Source organism: Coregonus lavaretus (assembly GCF_964263955.1).
Source record: "Coregonus lavaretus genome assembly, contig: HAP1_SCAFFOLD_1269, whole genome shotgun sequence".
Classification (NCBI taxonomy): domain Eukaryota; kingdom Metazoa; phylum Chordata; class Actinopteri; order Salmoniformes; family Salmonidae; genus Coregonus; species Coregonus lavaretus.
In genome coordinates, this window is record NW_028156269.1 from 116,405 (window position 1) to 130,000 (window position 13,596).

Here is a 13,596-nt window from a genome sequence, read left to right on the forward strand (position 1 = left end):
CTGTCTCAGACACCAACAGGTGGTGCTATAGAGACTATATGATACGAGCCCTGTCTCAGACACCAACAGGTGGTTATTAACTATATGATACGAGCCCTGTCTCAGACACCAACAGGTGGTTATTAACTATATGATACGAGCCCTGTCTCAGACACCAACAGGTGGTGCTATAGAGACTATATGATACGAGCCCTGTCTCAGACACCAACAGGTGGTTATTAACTATATGATACGAGCCCTGTCTCAGACACCAACAGGTGGTGCTATAGAGACTATATGATACGAGCCCTGTCTCAGACACCAACAGGTGGTTATTAACTATATGATACGAGCCCTGTCTCAGACACCAACAGGCGGTGCTATAGAGACTATATGATTCAAGCCCCCACCCCACCACACATCAGGCTTGATAGGGGTGCCCTGACCCTAGGCAGGAGGTCAGGGAGGAGGGGTCAGAGGTCGTGGGGCAGCAGCTCTTCCTGTGGATGTGAAGGACCATGTGACAGCGAGGGCAGGTGTGATAGGCGTCCTTGAAATTCCTGAGGAAAAACGGGATCAGACAGCAGCCTAGGAATAACCTGGAGGGACAGAGGAGAACAGTCAATATACCTGTTACTGCTGGGGTGTGTATATAGACAGAGAGAACAGTCAATATACCTGTTACTGCTGGGGTGTGTATATAGACAGAGGAGAACAGTCAATATACCTGTTACTGCTGGGGTGTGTGTATAGACAGAGGAGAACAGTCAATATACCTGTTACTGCTGGGGTGTGTATATAGACAGAGGAGAACAGTCAATATACCTGTTACTGCTGGGGTGTGTATAGACAGAGGAGAACAGTCAATATACCTGTTACTGCTGGGGTGTATATAGACAGAGAGAACAGTCAATATACCTGTTACTGCTGGGGTGTGTATATAGACAGAGGAGAACAGTCAATATACCTGTTACTGCTGGGGTGTGTATATAGACAGAGGAGAACAGTCAATATACCTGTTACTGCTGGGGTGTGTATATAGACAGAGGAGAACAGTCAATATACCTGTTACTGCTGGGGTGTGTATATAGACAGAGGAGAACAGTCAATATACCTGTTACTGCTGGGGTGTGTATATAGACAGAGGAGAACAGTCAATATACCAGTTACTGCTGGGGTGTGTATATAGACAGAGGAGAACAGTCAATATACCTGTTACTGCTGGGGTGTGTATATAGACAGAGGAGAACAGTCAATATACCTGTTACTGCTGGGGTGTGTATATAGACAGAGGAGAACAGTCAATATACCTGTTACTGCTGGGGTGTGTATATAGACAGAGGAGAACAGTCAATATACCTGTTACTGCTGGGGTGTGTATATAGACAGAGGAGAACAGTCAATATACCTGTTACTGCTGGGGTGTGTGTATAGACAGAGGAGAACAGTCAATATACCTGTTACTGCTGGGGGGTGTATATAGACAGAGGAGAACAGTCAATATACCTGTTACTGCTGGGGTGTGTATATAGACAGAGAGAACAGTCAATATACCTGTTACTGCTGGGGTGTGTATATAGACAGAGGAGAACAGTCAATATACCCGTTACTGCTGGGGTGTGTGTATAGGTGAGATGGCGTGTGTGTGTGTGTGTGTGTGTGTGTGTGTGTGTCTCTGTCCTCACCCACAGAGGATGAAGACCAGACACATGGTCCAGGAGAAGGTTCCAGCGTGGTGCGTTACGTCACTCATCACCTGGCTCTGACAGGAAGGACATCTGATGAGACCAGGAGAATCCCTCAGCTTCGACTCATAGTGCTGGACAAGCCACTGTCTGGGGGCGCTAGCACCACCTGAGAGGACAAGGGGGTTAGATAAGGGGTTAGGGTTAGACCCAAACTTCTGTCTGGGGGGGGCTAGCACCACCTGAGAGGACAAGGGGGTTAGATAAGGGGTTAGGGTTAGACCCAAGCTTCTGTCTGGGGGGGGGCTAACCTGGTATGGTATGGTAGGGGGGGGTACTAACCTGGTATGGTAGGGGGTGTGTACTAACCTGGTGTGGTGGGGGGGGTACTAACCTGGAATGGTAGGGGGGGTACTAACCTGGTATGGTAGGGGAGGGGGGGGGGGGGGGGTACTAACCTGGTATGGTAGGGGGGGTACTAACCTGGTATGGTAGGGGGGGTACTAACCTGGTATGGTAGAGGGGGGGGGGGGGTACTAACCTGGTATGGTAGGGGGGGGGGGTACTAACCTGGTATGGTGGGGGGGGTACTAACCTGGTATGGTGGGGGGGGGGGGGGTACTAACCTGGAATGGTAGGGGGGGTACTAACCTGGTATGGTAGGGGGGGGTACTAACCTGGTATGGTAGGGGTGGTACTAACCTGGTATGGGTAGGGGGGGGGGTACTTACCTGGTATGGGTAGGTGGGGGGTGTGCACTAACCTGGTAGGGGTGTACTAACCTGGTATGGTAGGGGGGGGTACTAACCTGGTATGGGTAGGGGGGGGTACTAACCTGGTATGGTAGGGGGGGGGGTACTAACCTGGTATGGTAGGGGGGGGTACTAACCTGGTATGGTAGGGGGGGGGTACTAACCTGGTATGGTAGGGGGGGTACTAATCTGGTATGGTAGGGGGGGGGAGGTACTAACCTGGTATGGTAGGGGGGGGGTACTAACCTGGTATGGTAGGGGGGGGGTACTAACCTGGTATGGTAGGGGGGGGGGGTACTAACCTGGTATGGTAGGGGGGGGGTACTAACCTGGTATGGTAGGGGGGGGTACTAACCTGGAATGGTAGGGGGGGTACTAACCTGGTATGGTAGGGGGGGGTACTAACCTGGTATGGTAGGGGGGGTACTAACCTGGTATGGGTAGGGGGGGGGTGTACTTACCTGGTATGGGTAGGTGGGGGGTGTGCACTAACCTGGTATGGGTAGGGGTGTACTAACCTGGTATGGGTAGGGGGGGGGGGGTACTAACCTGGTATGGGTGGGTGGGGGGGTGTACTAACCTGGTATGGGTAGGGGTGTGTACTAACCTGGTATGGGTAGGGGGGTACTAACCTGGTATGGTAGGTGTGTACTAACCTGGTATGGGTAGGGGGGTGTGACTGATGGAGTTGCAGCCATCTTTAGGTGTAGGAGGGGGTCCATGGTTGAAGGGAGAGTAGATCTTTACATTATCACCCTGTTCACTCTCCACTGTTAACAACAACAACACAGGATACATCACTATCTACAATCTGAAGGGTGTGTGTGTGTGTGTGTGTGTCTGATGTGTGTGTGTGTGTGTGTGTGTGTGTGTCTGATGTGTGTGTGTGTGTGTGTGTGTGTCTGATGTCTGTGTGTGTCGTGTGTCTTTTGGGGACACTAAGCGAGATTTGGTTGAGATTCAGTTTTAAAGCTTATTTCCTGCAGTTCTACACATTTTGGGCACTCTGGGCACGTGCCCTGCGTGACCGGTCGGCACTCCGCCACGATTACTACAAGTCTAGATAGCCGGCTAGACTAATTTACCAATACAAAAATGGTTAGCTGACATGGATAATTGAGTGACTGTCAGTGACTGACAAGACAAGAAAAACATTGCTGATGCACAACTGCATGTCCAAATAGCACCTTGTACACCGTGTATTATACTGTTCTAACTCTGGGTTGGGGGCCCCCTAGTGGCCTGGGTCCTTACGCCTGTAACCGGCCCTGCCTGCCTGCTGTCTGCATGTGTGTTTATGGACCCTGGACTGAAACAACTAGAGAGAGAGATCCTCATGTCATCTCCTTTACCCTGGACTGAAACAACTAGAGAGAGAGATCCTCATGTCATCTCCTTTACCCTGGACTGAAACATCTAGAGAGATGGATAGATCCTCATGTCATCTCATTTACCCTGGACTGAAACATATAGAGAGATAGATCCTCATATCATCTCCTTTACCCTGGACTGAAACATCTAGAGAGAGAGATCCTCATGTCATCTCCTTTACCCTGGACTGAAACAACTAGAGAGATAGATCCTCATGTCATCTCCTTTTAATATACTTTATTTAACTAGGTAAGCCAGTTGAGAACAAGTTCTCATTTACAACTGCGACCTGGCCAAGATAAAGCAAAGCAGTGCGATAAAAACAACAACAGAGTTACATATGGGGTAAACAAAACGTACAGTCAATAACACAATAGAAAATCTATATACAGTGTGTGCAAATGTAGTAAGTTATGGAGGTAAGGCAATAAATAGGCCATAGTGCAAAATAATTACAATTTAGTATTAACACTGGAGTGATAGATGTGCAGAAGATGATGTGCAAATAGAGATACTGGGGTGCAAATTAGCAAAATAAATAACAATATGGGGATGAGGTAGTTGGGTGGGCTAATTACAGATGGGCTGTGTATAGGTGCAGTGATCGGTAAGCTGCTCTGACAACTGACGCTTAAAGTTATTGAGGGAGATAAGAGTCTCCAGCTTCAGAGATGTTTGCAATTCGTTCCAGTCATTTGCAGCAGAGAACTGGAAGGAATGGCGGCCAAAGGAGGTGTTGGCTTTGGGGATGACCAGTGAGATATACCTGCTGGAACGCATACTACGGGTGGGTGTTGCTATGGTGACCAATGAGCTAAGGTACGGCGGGGATTTACCTAGAAGTGATTTATAGATGACCTGGAGCCAGTGGGTTTGGCGACGAATATGTGGTAAGGGCCAGCCAACGAAAGCGTACAGGTCACAATGGTAGGTAGTATATGGGGCGTTAGTGACAAAAACAAAAAAAACAAAAAAAGTGATAGACTACATCCGATTTGCTGAGTAGAGTGTTGGAAGCTATTTTGTAAATGACATCGCCGAAGTCAAGGGTCGGTAGGATAGTCAGTTTTACGAGGGCATGTTTAGCAGCATGAGTGAAGGAGTCTTTGTTGCGAAATAGGAAGCCGATTCTAGATTTAACTTTGGCTTGGAGATGCTTAATGCGAGTCTGGAAGGAGAGTTTACAGTCTAACCAGACACCTAGGTATTTGTAGTTGTCCACATATTCTAAGTCAGACCCGCCGAGAGTAGTGATTCTAGTCGGGTGGGCGGGTGCAAGCAGCATTCGATTGAAGAGCATGCATTTAGTTTTACTAGCGTTTAAGAGCAGTTGGAGGCTACGGAAGGAGTGTTGTATGGCATTGAAGCTCGTTTGGAGGTTTGTTAACACAGTGTCCAATGAAGGGCCAAATGTATACAAAATGGTGTCGTCTGCGTAGAGGTGGATCTAAGAGTCACCAACAGCATGAGCGACATCATTGATATACAAAGAGAATAGTCGGCCCGAGATTTGAACCCTGTGGCACCCCCATAGAGACTACCAGAGGTCCAGACAATAGGCCCTCCGATTTGACACATTGAACTCTGAGAAGTAGTTGGTGAACCAGGCGAGGCCGTCATTTGAGAAACCAAGGCTATTTAGTCTGCCAATAAGAATGCGGTGATTGACAGAGTCAAAAGCCTTGGCCAGGTCGATGAAGACGGCTGCACAGTACTATCTTTTATCGATCGCGGTTATTATATCGTTTAGGACCTTGAGCGTGGCTGAGGTGCACCCATGACCAGCTCGGAAACCAGATTGCATAGCGGAGAAGGTACGGTGGGATTCAAAATGGTCGGTGATCTGTTTGTTAACTTGGCTTTCAAATACTTTCGAAAGGCAGGGCAGGATGGATATAGGTCTGTAACAGTTTGGATCTAGAGTGTCACCCCCTTTGAAGAGGGGGATGACCGCGGCAGCTTTCCAATTTCTGGGGATCTCAGACGATGCGAAAGAGAGGTTGAACAGGCTAGTAATAGGGGTTGCGACAATTTCGGCGGCTAATTTAAGAAACAAAGGGTCCAGATTGTCTAGCCCAGCTGATTTGTAGGGGTCCATATTTTGCAGCTCTTTCAGAACATCAGCTATCTGAATTTGTGTGAAGGAGAAGCGGGGAGTGGGGCATGGGCAAGTTGCAGCGGAGGGTGCAGAGCTGGTGGCCGGGGTAGTGGTAGCCAGGTGGAAAGCATGGCCAGCCGTAGCAAAATGGTTGTTGAAATTCTCGATTATCGTAGATTTATCGGTGGTGATAGTGTTTCCTAGCCTCAGTGCAGTGGGTAGCTGGGAGGAGGTGCTCTTATTCAACATGGACTTTACAGTGTCCCAAACTTTTTGGAGTTAGTGCTACAGGATTCACATTTCTGTTTGAAAAAGCTAGCCTTTGCTTTCCTAACTGATTGTGTATATTGGTTCCTGACTTCCCTGAAAAGTTGCATATCGCGGGGGCTGTTCGATGCTAATGCAGTACGCCACAGGATGTTTTTGTGCTGGTCAAGGGCAGTCAAGTCTGGGGTGAACCAGGGGCTATATCTGTTCTTAGTTCAGAATTGTTTGAATGGGGCATGTTTATTTAAGATGGAGAGGAAAGCACTTTTGAAGAACATACAGGCATCCTCTACTGACGGAATGAGATCTATATCCATCCAGGATACCTGGGCCAGGTCAATTAGGAAGGCCTGCTCGCTAAAGTGTTTTAGGGAGCGTTTGACAGTGATGAGGGGTGGTCGTTTGACCGCGGACCCATTACGGACGCAGGCAATAAGGCAGTGATCGCTGAGATCCTGGTTGAAGACAGCGGAGGTGTATTTAGAGGGTAAATTAGTCAGGATGATATCAATGAGGGTGCCCATGTTTACGGATTTAGGGTTGTACCTGGTAGGTTCCTTGATAATTTGTGTGAGATTGAGGGCATCTAGTTTAGATTGTAGGACGGCCGGGGTGTTAAGCATATCCCAGTTTAGGTCACCAAGCAGTACGAACTCTGAGGATAGATGGGGGGCAAGCAATTCACATATGGTGTCCAGGGCACAACTGGGGGCTGAGGGGGGTCTGTAGCAAGCGGCAACAGTGAGACATTTCTGGAAAGGTGGATTTTTAGAAGTAGAGCTCAAACTGTTTGGGCACAGACCTGGATAGTACGATAGAGCTCTGCAGGCTATCTCTACAGTAGATTGCAACTCCACCCCCTTTGGCAGTTCTATCTAGACGGAAAATGTTGTAATTCGGGATGGAAACTTCTGAATTTTTGGTGGCCTTCCTAAGCCAGGATTCAGACACTGCTAGAACATCAGGGTTGGCAGAGTGTGCTTTCGCAGTGAATAACTCAAACTTGGGGAGGAGGCTTCGGATGTTGACGTGCAAGAAACCCTGAGCTAGTCTAAAGACTACAGTAACATGGAGTCATACAGCCCTGTGCTAGTCTAAAGACTACAGTAACATGGAGTCATACAGCCCTGTGCTAGTCTAAAGATTACAGTAACATGGAGTCATACAGCCCTGTGCTAGTCTAAAGATTACAGTAACATGGAGTCATACATCCCTGTGCTAGTCTAAAGACTACAATAACATGGAGTCATACAGCCCTGTGCTAGTCTAAAGACTACAGTAACATGGAGTCATACAGCCCTGTGCTAGTCTAAAGACTACAGTAACATGGAGTCATACAGCCCTGTGCTAGTCTAAAGACTACAGTAACATGGAGTCATACAGCCCTGTGCTAGTCTAAAGACTACAGTAACATGGAGTCATACAGCCCTGTGCTAGTCTAAAGACTACAGTAACATGGAGTCATACAGCCCTGTGCTAGTCTAAAGACTACAGTAACATGGAGTCATACAGCCCTGTGCTAGTCTAAAGACTACAGTAACATGGAGTCATACAGCCCTGTGCTAGTCTAAAGACTACAGTAACATGGAGTCATACAGCCCTGTGCTAGTCTAAAGACTACAGTAACATGGAGTCATACAGCCCTGTGCTAGTCTAAAGACTACAGTAACATGGAGTCATACAGCCCTGTGCTAGTCTAAAGACTACAGTAACATGGAGTCATACATCCCTGTGCTAGTCTAAAGATTACAGTAACATGGAGTCATACAGCCCTGTGCTAGTCTAAAGACTACAGTAACATGGAGTCATACAGCCCTGTGCTAGTCTAAAGACTACAGTAACATGGAGTCATACAGCCCTGTGCTAGTCTAAAGATTACAGTAACATGGAGTCATACAGCCCTGTGCTAGTCTAAAGATTACAGTAACATGGAGTCATACAGCCCTGTGCTAGTCTAAAGATTACAGTAACATGGAGTCATACAGCCCTGTGCTAGTCTAAAGATTACAGTAACATGGAGTCATACAGCCCTTGGTATATTGGCCATATACCACATCCCCTTGGGCCTTATTGCTTGATTATATCATAGCTAGCATGGAGGGTGTAGAGTCTCACCTGGTAGGAAGTAGGGAGGAGGGGTAGGACATGGTTCCTCTGACTTCAGTCTCACCTGGTAGGAAGTAGGGAGGAGGGGTAGGACATGGTTCCTCTGACTTCAGTCTTACCTGGTAGGAAGTAGGGAGGAGGGGTAGGACATGGTTCCTCTGACTTCAGTGATGGGTCCATGGCCTTCGCTGGACAGCTGAGGAGAGACAGAGAGAAACCACAAAATGATCACAGTAATTGATGAGGCTCTTTTCCTCCAGGAAATAAGTCAAGACAAGTGTCATGATGGTCAAATATCTAACCCAGACCTTGTTGAGAGAGTAGTCAAAAATATCTGGCCCAGAGAGAGCGTATTAAGGTGTTGATTGGTGCTCCTGTCATCTCATTGGTCAGTTACCTCATCACCTGAATCAGCTGACAGACAGGTGGGTCTGGCCACTCCCACAGGAGCGGGTAGGAGCATGGTGAAGTAGTCCCTGTTACTGATCTAAGATCAGTTTATCTGTTTGAGTGAAACTTCTAGCTAGGGCCTCAAGCCCCCCAATCGAACCCACAACGCTGGCGTTGCAAAACGCCATGCTCTACCGACTGAGCTACATCCCTTTCTTATGCCTCGTGTGTAGTCAGGATGAGAGTGGATACTGTTCCAGGATTTCTTTAGGGCCTGGCAGAGTTTTCCTTTTTGTCTGACACAGGAACAACTCTGGGCCATTTCACTACCTGACATTCCTCAAATGTTTGAAAATGATGTTTTACATTAGCTGCTTACGATATTTGCATGTTCAATAATATAGTCTCATGGCTGTGAGACAGCAGCCTTGCTATTGTCGCATGTTTTAATTAAGCTATATAATGAAAAATGTCCGTTTCATGTAAACCTGCATAGCATTTTCTGTTGGTCACATGATTTTACTGTTTGGAACAAATGTAGCCATTTTTTAAGTGGTTAATGTAGGTTACCTTTCCTCTGCCAACAAGAAGAGTAACGAACAGCAAGATCAGATAAACCAATAGTAGAATAGTTTACCCCCCCATTTACCTAGTCAGCTTTTTGTTGTGCGTTCTATGCGAGAAATAAATATTATTCTCAAGGCCCATTCAAATTGAGAGTGCCACACGTGTTATATTTTAGATGGTGTCAGGATCATTTTATTCTCATTTTATTCTCATTAATTTCTTCTTCTTCTTCTTCTTCTTCTTCTTCTTCTTCTTCTTCTATGACATCATGGCGGTCCACAAACAAATCGTTTAAGTGCATGCCGGCAACTACTGTGCTGGAATGTAAGATCACTCATGATCTGCCCAATTCTATACTACCATGAAAATACAATTCTAAACCAAATAAATCCCTAACTTCTACCACACCCTCCCCCAAAGCCTGGTGAGTCCTTGATTGTGAAGCAGCAAGTACATCTGTCAAAACCAATATCTGCAATGAGGAGAAAGGACGAAAGAGTTCAGTTCAGAAACCTGACAGAACAGGGTACTAGTCAGCAATACATCAATTTGAGCACAGTAGGAGTTCATTGTTGTAGACTATTTGATGCCAGTGTGTGTCAGTATTAAATGATGGGGGAAATTAAAATAAATTGAATCCTCAACTTTTCCTGTCTGGAAAGCTTTTGACATCCGTTTTTCCAATGATGACTCCTCCACTCTGAAAAACAGAATATATATTTCAACATATTGTAGGCTTTGAACTAGGGCTTCAAACCACTTTAGTCTAATCAATACAATGGTCACGATTCAAAATGAGTGTTGTAGTCTTGACAGTTTATTTCACTTCAAGGTATCAAACTGGTTGAATAATTTTGTTACGACAGTAAACGAGCCAAACCACAGCTCCTCGGTGCATCCCGCCCATTCTGCCAAGGCTCGGTTCATTAGCCGCTAGGGGCCGCCTTCAACAACAGAAACAAATAGGCGACTGTCTCCGGCTTGGCTGACATCCCCATCCCATCTGAATGTAGCTGGAAGCTAAGCTTCCTTGGTTCGACTCCCGACATTCCTGGACGGATTCGTGTCGACTGCCCAGAGTCCGCGAATTCAAGTCCGTTCCGCTGTCTCCCCAACGTCATCATCAATCTATCGTTTCCGAATAAATAAATAAATAAATAAAGGACCAGCGAGAAGACTGCTCTGTCAAAAACCAAGGTAAGCTAACAGTTAGCATGCTAACTAGCGTCAATGGCGAACTGTGTCGTTGGGAGCGGGCCACGGCTCGCAGGAAAGTTTGGGGCTTGGATCCAGAGAGGAGGCCTCGTTTTTTACGGGCGAGATTAAAACGTTTTATTGTCGTTATTTTTCGTAGCAAATTTGTATCGTTCTTAATCGTGTTGAGTTATTTTTTTGTATGGACATTCAAAAGTAGAAATAAAGTACTAGAACATATTGTTTGCTAACTAGTTAGCTGGTTTAGTTATCGTACATGCGAAATTGGGCTAGTTAGTTAGCGAACATTAGGGTGGGATTGTCCGTCAATGGCTAGCCAGCTAATTAGCTCAGCCACACCTTGCTCCTAAACGCAGAACTAACTCATCTTTTTGATCACGAGTATATGATGTTATATGTATAAAACACTGTTACTCATTCACGTCTAGCAGTTTGTGAAATGTAAGCTAAAAATCTCCCGAATAGGTAGTGTGACTAGCGGCTAGGCTAGCGGCTAGCCGAGTAGCGTTAGTTAGCGAGCTGTGTCATCTCCATGTATTCCTATGGGTTTTTTCTCTCCCAGTGTAGCCGGTGACCAGTGAGAGACTGACCGCACCCGACTCCAACCAACATGTCACTGCACCAGTTTCTGCTCGAACCCATCACCTGTCACGCCTGGAACCGGGACAGAACCCGTACGACCCCCAGGACCAATGCATTATTATATAAAATCACATACTTTTTAAATGGACACATACATGCATACAGCACATGATGTACACTTTACTGCGTACAACATAAAAAAAGGTGTATTAAAAAAACATCCACGTTGGTGAAAATGTTTAACTACCGACTCTTCTTCTGTTATCTGGCCTTCTACTTCCTGTTCTCCTCCCTGTAGAGATTGCCATCAGTCCCAACAACCATGAGGTCCACATCTATCAGAAGAGTGGTAACCAGTGGGTGAAGAGCCATGAGCTGAAGGAACACAATGGACACATCACAGGTAGGATAGCCACAGGAAATGACATCACAGGTGGAGGAATACATTAAAATACTTTTTAACAATGTCTGGACATTGATTATGCTTTTCAGAGGTTTACATTGACTCTCTCTCTCTCTCTCTCTCCAGGTATCGACTGGGCTCCTAAGTCTGACCGTATCGTGACGTGTGGGGCGGACCGCAACGCCTACGTCTGGTCTCTGAAGGACGGGGTCTGGAAGCCCACTCTGGTTATCCTGAGGATCAACAGGGCTGCTACCTTCGTCAAGTGGTCTCCTCTGGAGAATAAGTTTGCTGTGGGCAGTGGAGCCAGGCTCATATCAGTCTGTTACTTCGAGTCTGATAATGACTGGTAAGGGAGGGGAGGAGAGAGAAGCAGGCTAAATCCTTTTATACCCTTTAAATGTGTGTGTGTGAGTTGTTCAGGTATGTATTTATTTTTCTCTGAGTGTCACTTCACTGTGTGTGTGTGTGTGTGACAGGTGGGTGAGTAAGCACATCAAGAAGCCAATCCGTTCCACCGTCCTCAGTCTGGACTGGCATCCCAACAACGTGCTGCTGGCGGCTGGATCCTGTGACTTCAAATGCAGGTAGGGAGGGAGGGAGGGAGGGAGAGAGAGAGAGAAGACAGACCATCAGAGACCACGTTTCACCCTAATCAGTAGCTTTCTATCCTAAGATACTATCAGTGGTCTTTATACATTAGATACCTGGGGTCTGATACTATCAGTGGTCTTTATACATTAGATACCTGGGGTCTGATACTATCAGTGGTCTTTATACATTAGATACCTGGGGTCTGATACTATCAGTGGTCTTTATACATTAGATACCTGGGGTCTGATACTATCAGTGGTCTTTATACATTAGATACCTGGGGTCTGATACTATCAGTGGTCTTTATACATTAGATACCTGGGGTCTGATACTATCAGTGGTCTTTATACATTAGATACCTGGGGTCTGATACTATCAGTGGTCTTTATACATTAGATACCTGGGGTCTGATACTATCAGTGGTCTTTATACATTAGATACCTGGGGTCTGATACTATCAGTGGTCTTTATACATTAGATACCTGGGGTCTGATACTATCAGTGGTCTTTATACATTAGATACCTGGGGTCTGATACTATCAGTGGTCTTTATACATTAGATACCTGGGGTCTGATACTATCAGTGGTCTTTATACATTAGATACCTGGGGTCTGATACTATCAGTGGTCTTTATACATTAGATACCTGGGGTCTGATACTATCAGTGGTCTTTATACATTAGATACCTGGGGTCTGATACTATCAGTGGTCTTTATACATTAGATACCTGGGGTCTGATACTATCAGTGGTCTTTATACATTAGATACCTGGGGTCTGATCCTATCAGTGGTCTTTATACATTAGATACCTGGGGTCTGATACTATCAGTGGTCTTTATACATTAGATACCTGGGGTCTGATACTATCAGTGGTCTTCATACATTAGATACCTGGGGTCTGATTACTATCAGTGGTCTTCATACATTAGATACCTGGGGTCTGATACTATCAGTGGTCTTTATACATTAGATACCTGGGGTCCTATCCTATCCTGGGGTCCTATCCTGGGGTCTGATACTATCAGTGGTCTTTATACATTAGATACCTGGGGTCCTATCCTATCCTGGGGTCTGTGTTCAGCGTCTCAGTGGGAGGGCTGATCCAGGATCAGGTCCATGTAGTCTTATTCACTGGGATCTAAAAGGCTAAACTGATCCAGCGCTTCTACTCTGAGACACTTGATACATACAGCCCCTGATTTAATAGTTATTTAAAATATCTACCCCCCTCCCCCCCCAGGGTGTTCTCGGCCTACATCAAGGAAGTGGAGGAGAAGCCCGGCCCGACCCCCTGGGGGTCCAAGATGCCTTTTGGGGCGGTGCTGGCTGAGTTTGGGGGTGCTGGGGGAGGAGGATGGGTCCATTCTGTGTCCTTCTCCTCCTCTGGTAACAGGCTGGCCTGGGTCTCACACGACTCCACTGTTACTGTGGTGGACGGCACCAAGGGATCCACGTAAGTCTCTCTCTGGGGGGGGGGGTGTTATCTAGACTGGCCTGGGTCTCACACGACTCCACTGTTACTGTGGTGGACGGCACCAAGGGATCCACGTAAGTCTCTCTCTGGGGGGGGGGTGGGGTTATCTAGA

General features: G+C 46.6%; 2 protein-coding genes across 4 annotated transcripts in view; one reads left to right on the forward strand and one right to left on the reverse strand.

Moving 5' to 3' along the window:
* Positions 1–400: 400 nt before the first annotated feature.
* Positions 401–8,438, reverse strand: LOC311126539 (lipopolysaccharide-induced tumor necrosis factor-alpha factor homolog; the record flags this gene model as incomplete). The annotated part of the gene is made up of 5 exons (XM_084200533.1): positions 401–578; positions 1,665–1,833; positions 3,073–3,186; positions 3,634–3,774; positions 8,378–8,438. The coding sequence occupies 5 exons, from the start codon at positions 8,436–8,438 to the stop codon at positions 401–403; spliced, it is 663 nt and encodes a 220-aa protein (XP_084056659.1).
* Positions 8,439–10,167: 1,729 nt separating this feature from the next.
* The window catches only part of arpc1a (actin related protein 2/3 complex, subunit 1A), an 11,124-nt gene continuing 7,695 nt past the window's right edge, over positions 10,168–13,596 (forward strand). For 2 of the 3 annotated variants that reach the window (XM_084200529.1, XM_084200530.1), the window contains exons 1-6: positions 10,168–10,412; positions 10,993–11,104; positions 11,311–11,415; positions 11,542–11,764; positions 11,895–12,002; positions 13,251–13,463. In XM_084200529.1, coding sequence (XP_084056655.1) covers positions 11,041–11,104; positions 11,311–11,415; positions 11,542–11,764; positions 11,895–12,002; positions 13,251–13,463 — 713 coding nt within the window. In that variant the 5' untranslated portion in view covers positions 10,168–10,412; positions 10,993–11,040. The remainder of the gene's footprint in view (positions 10,413–10,992; positions 11,105–11,310; positions 11,416–11,541; positions 11,765–11,894; positions 12,003–13,250; positions 13,464–13,596) is intronic. The other variant, XM_084200531.1, reaches the window with a different exon arrangement.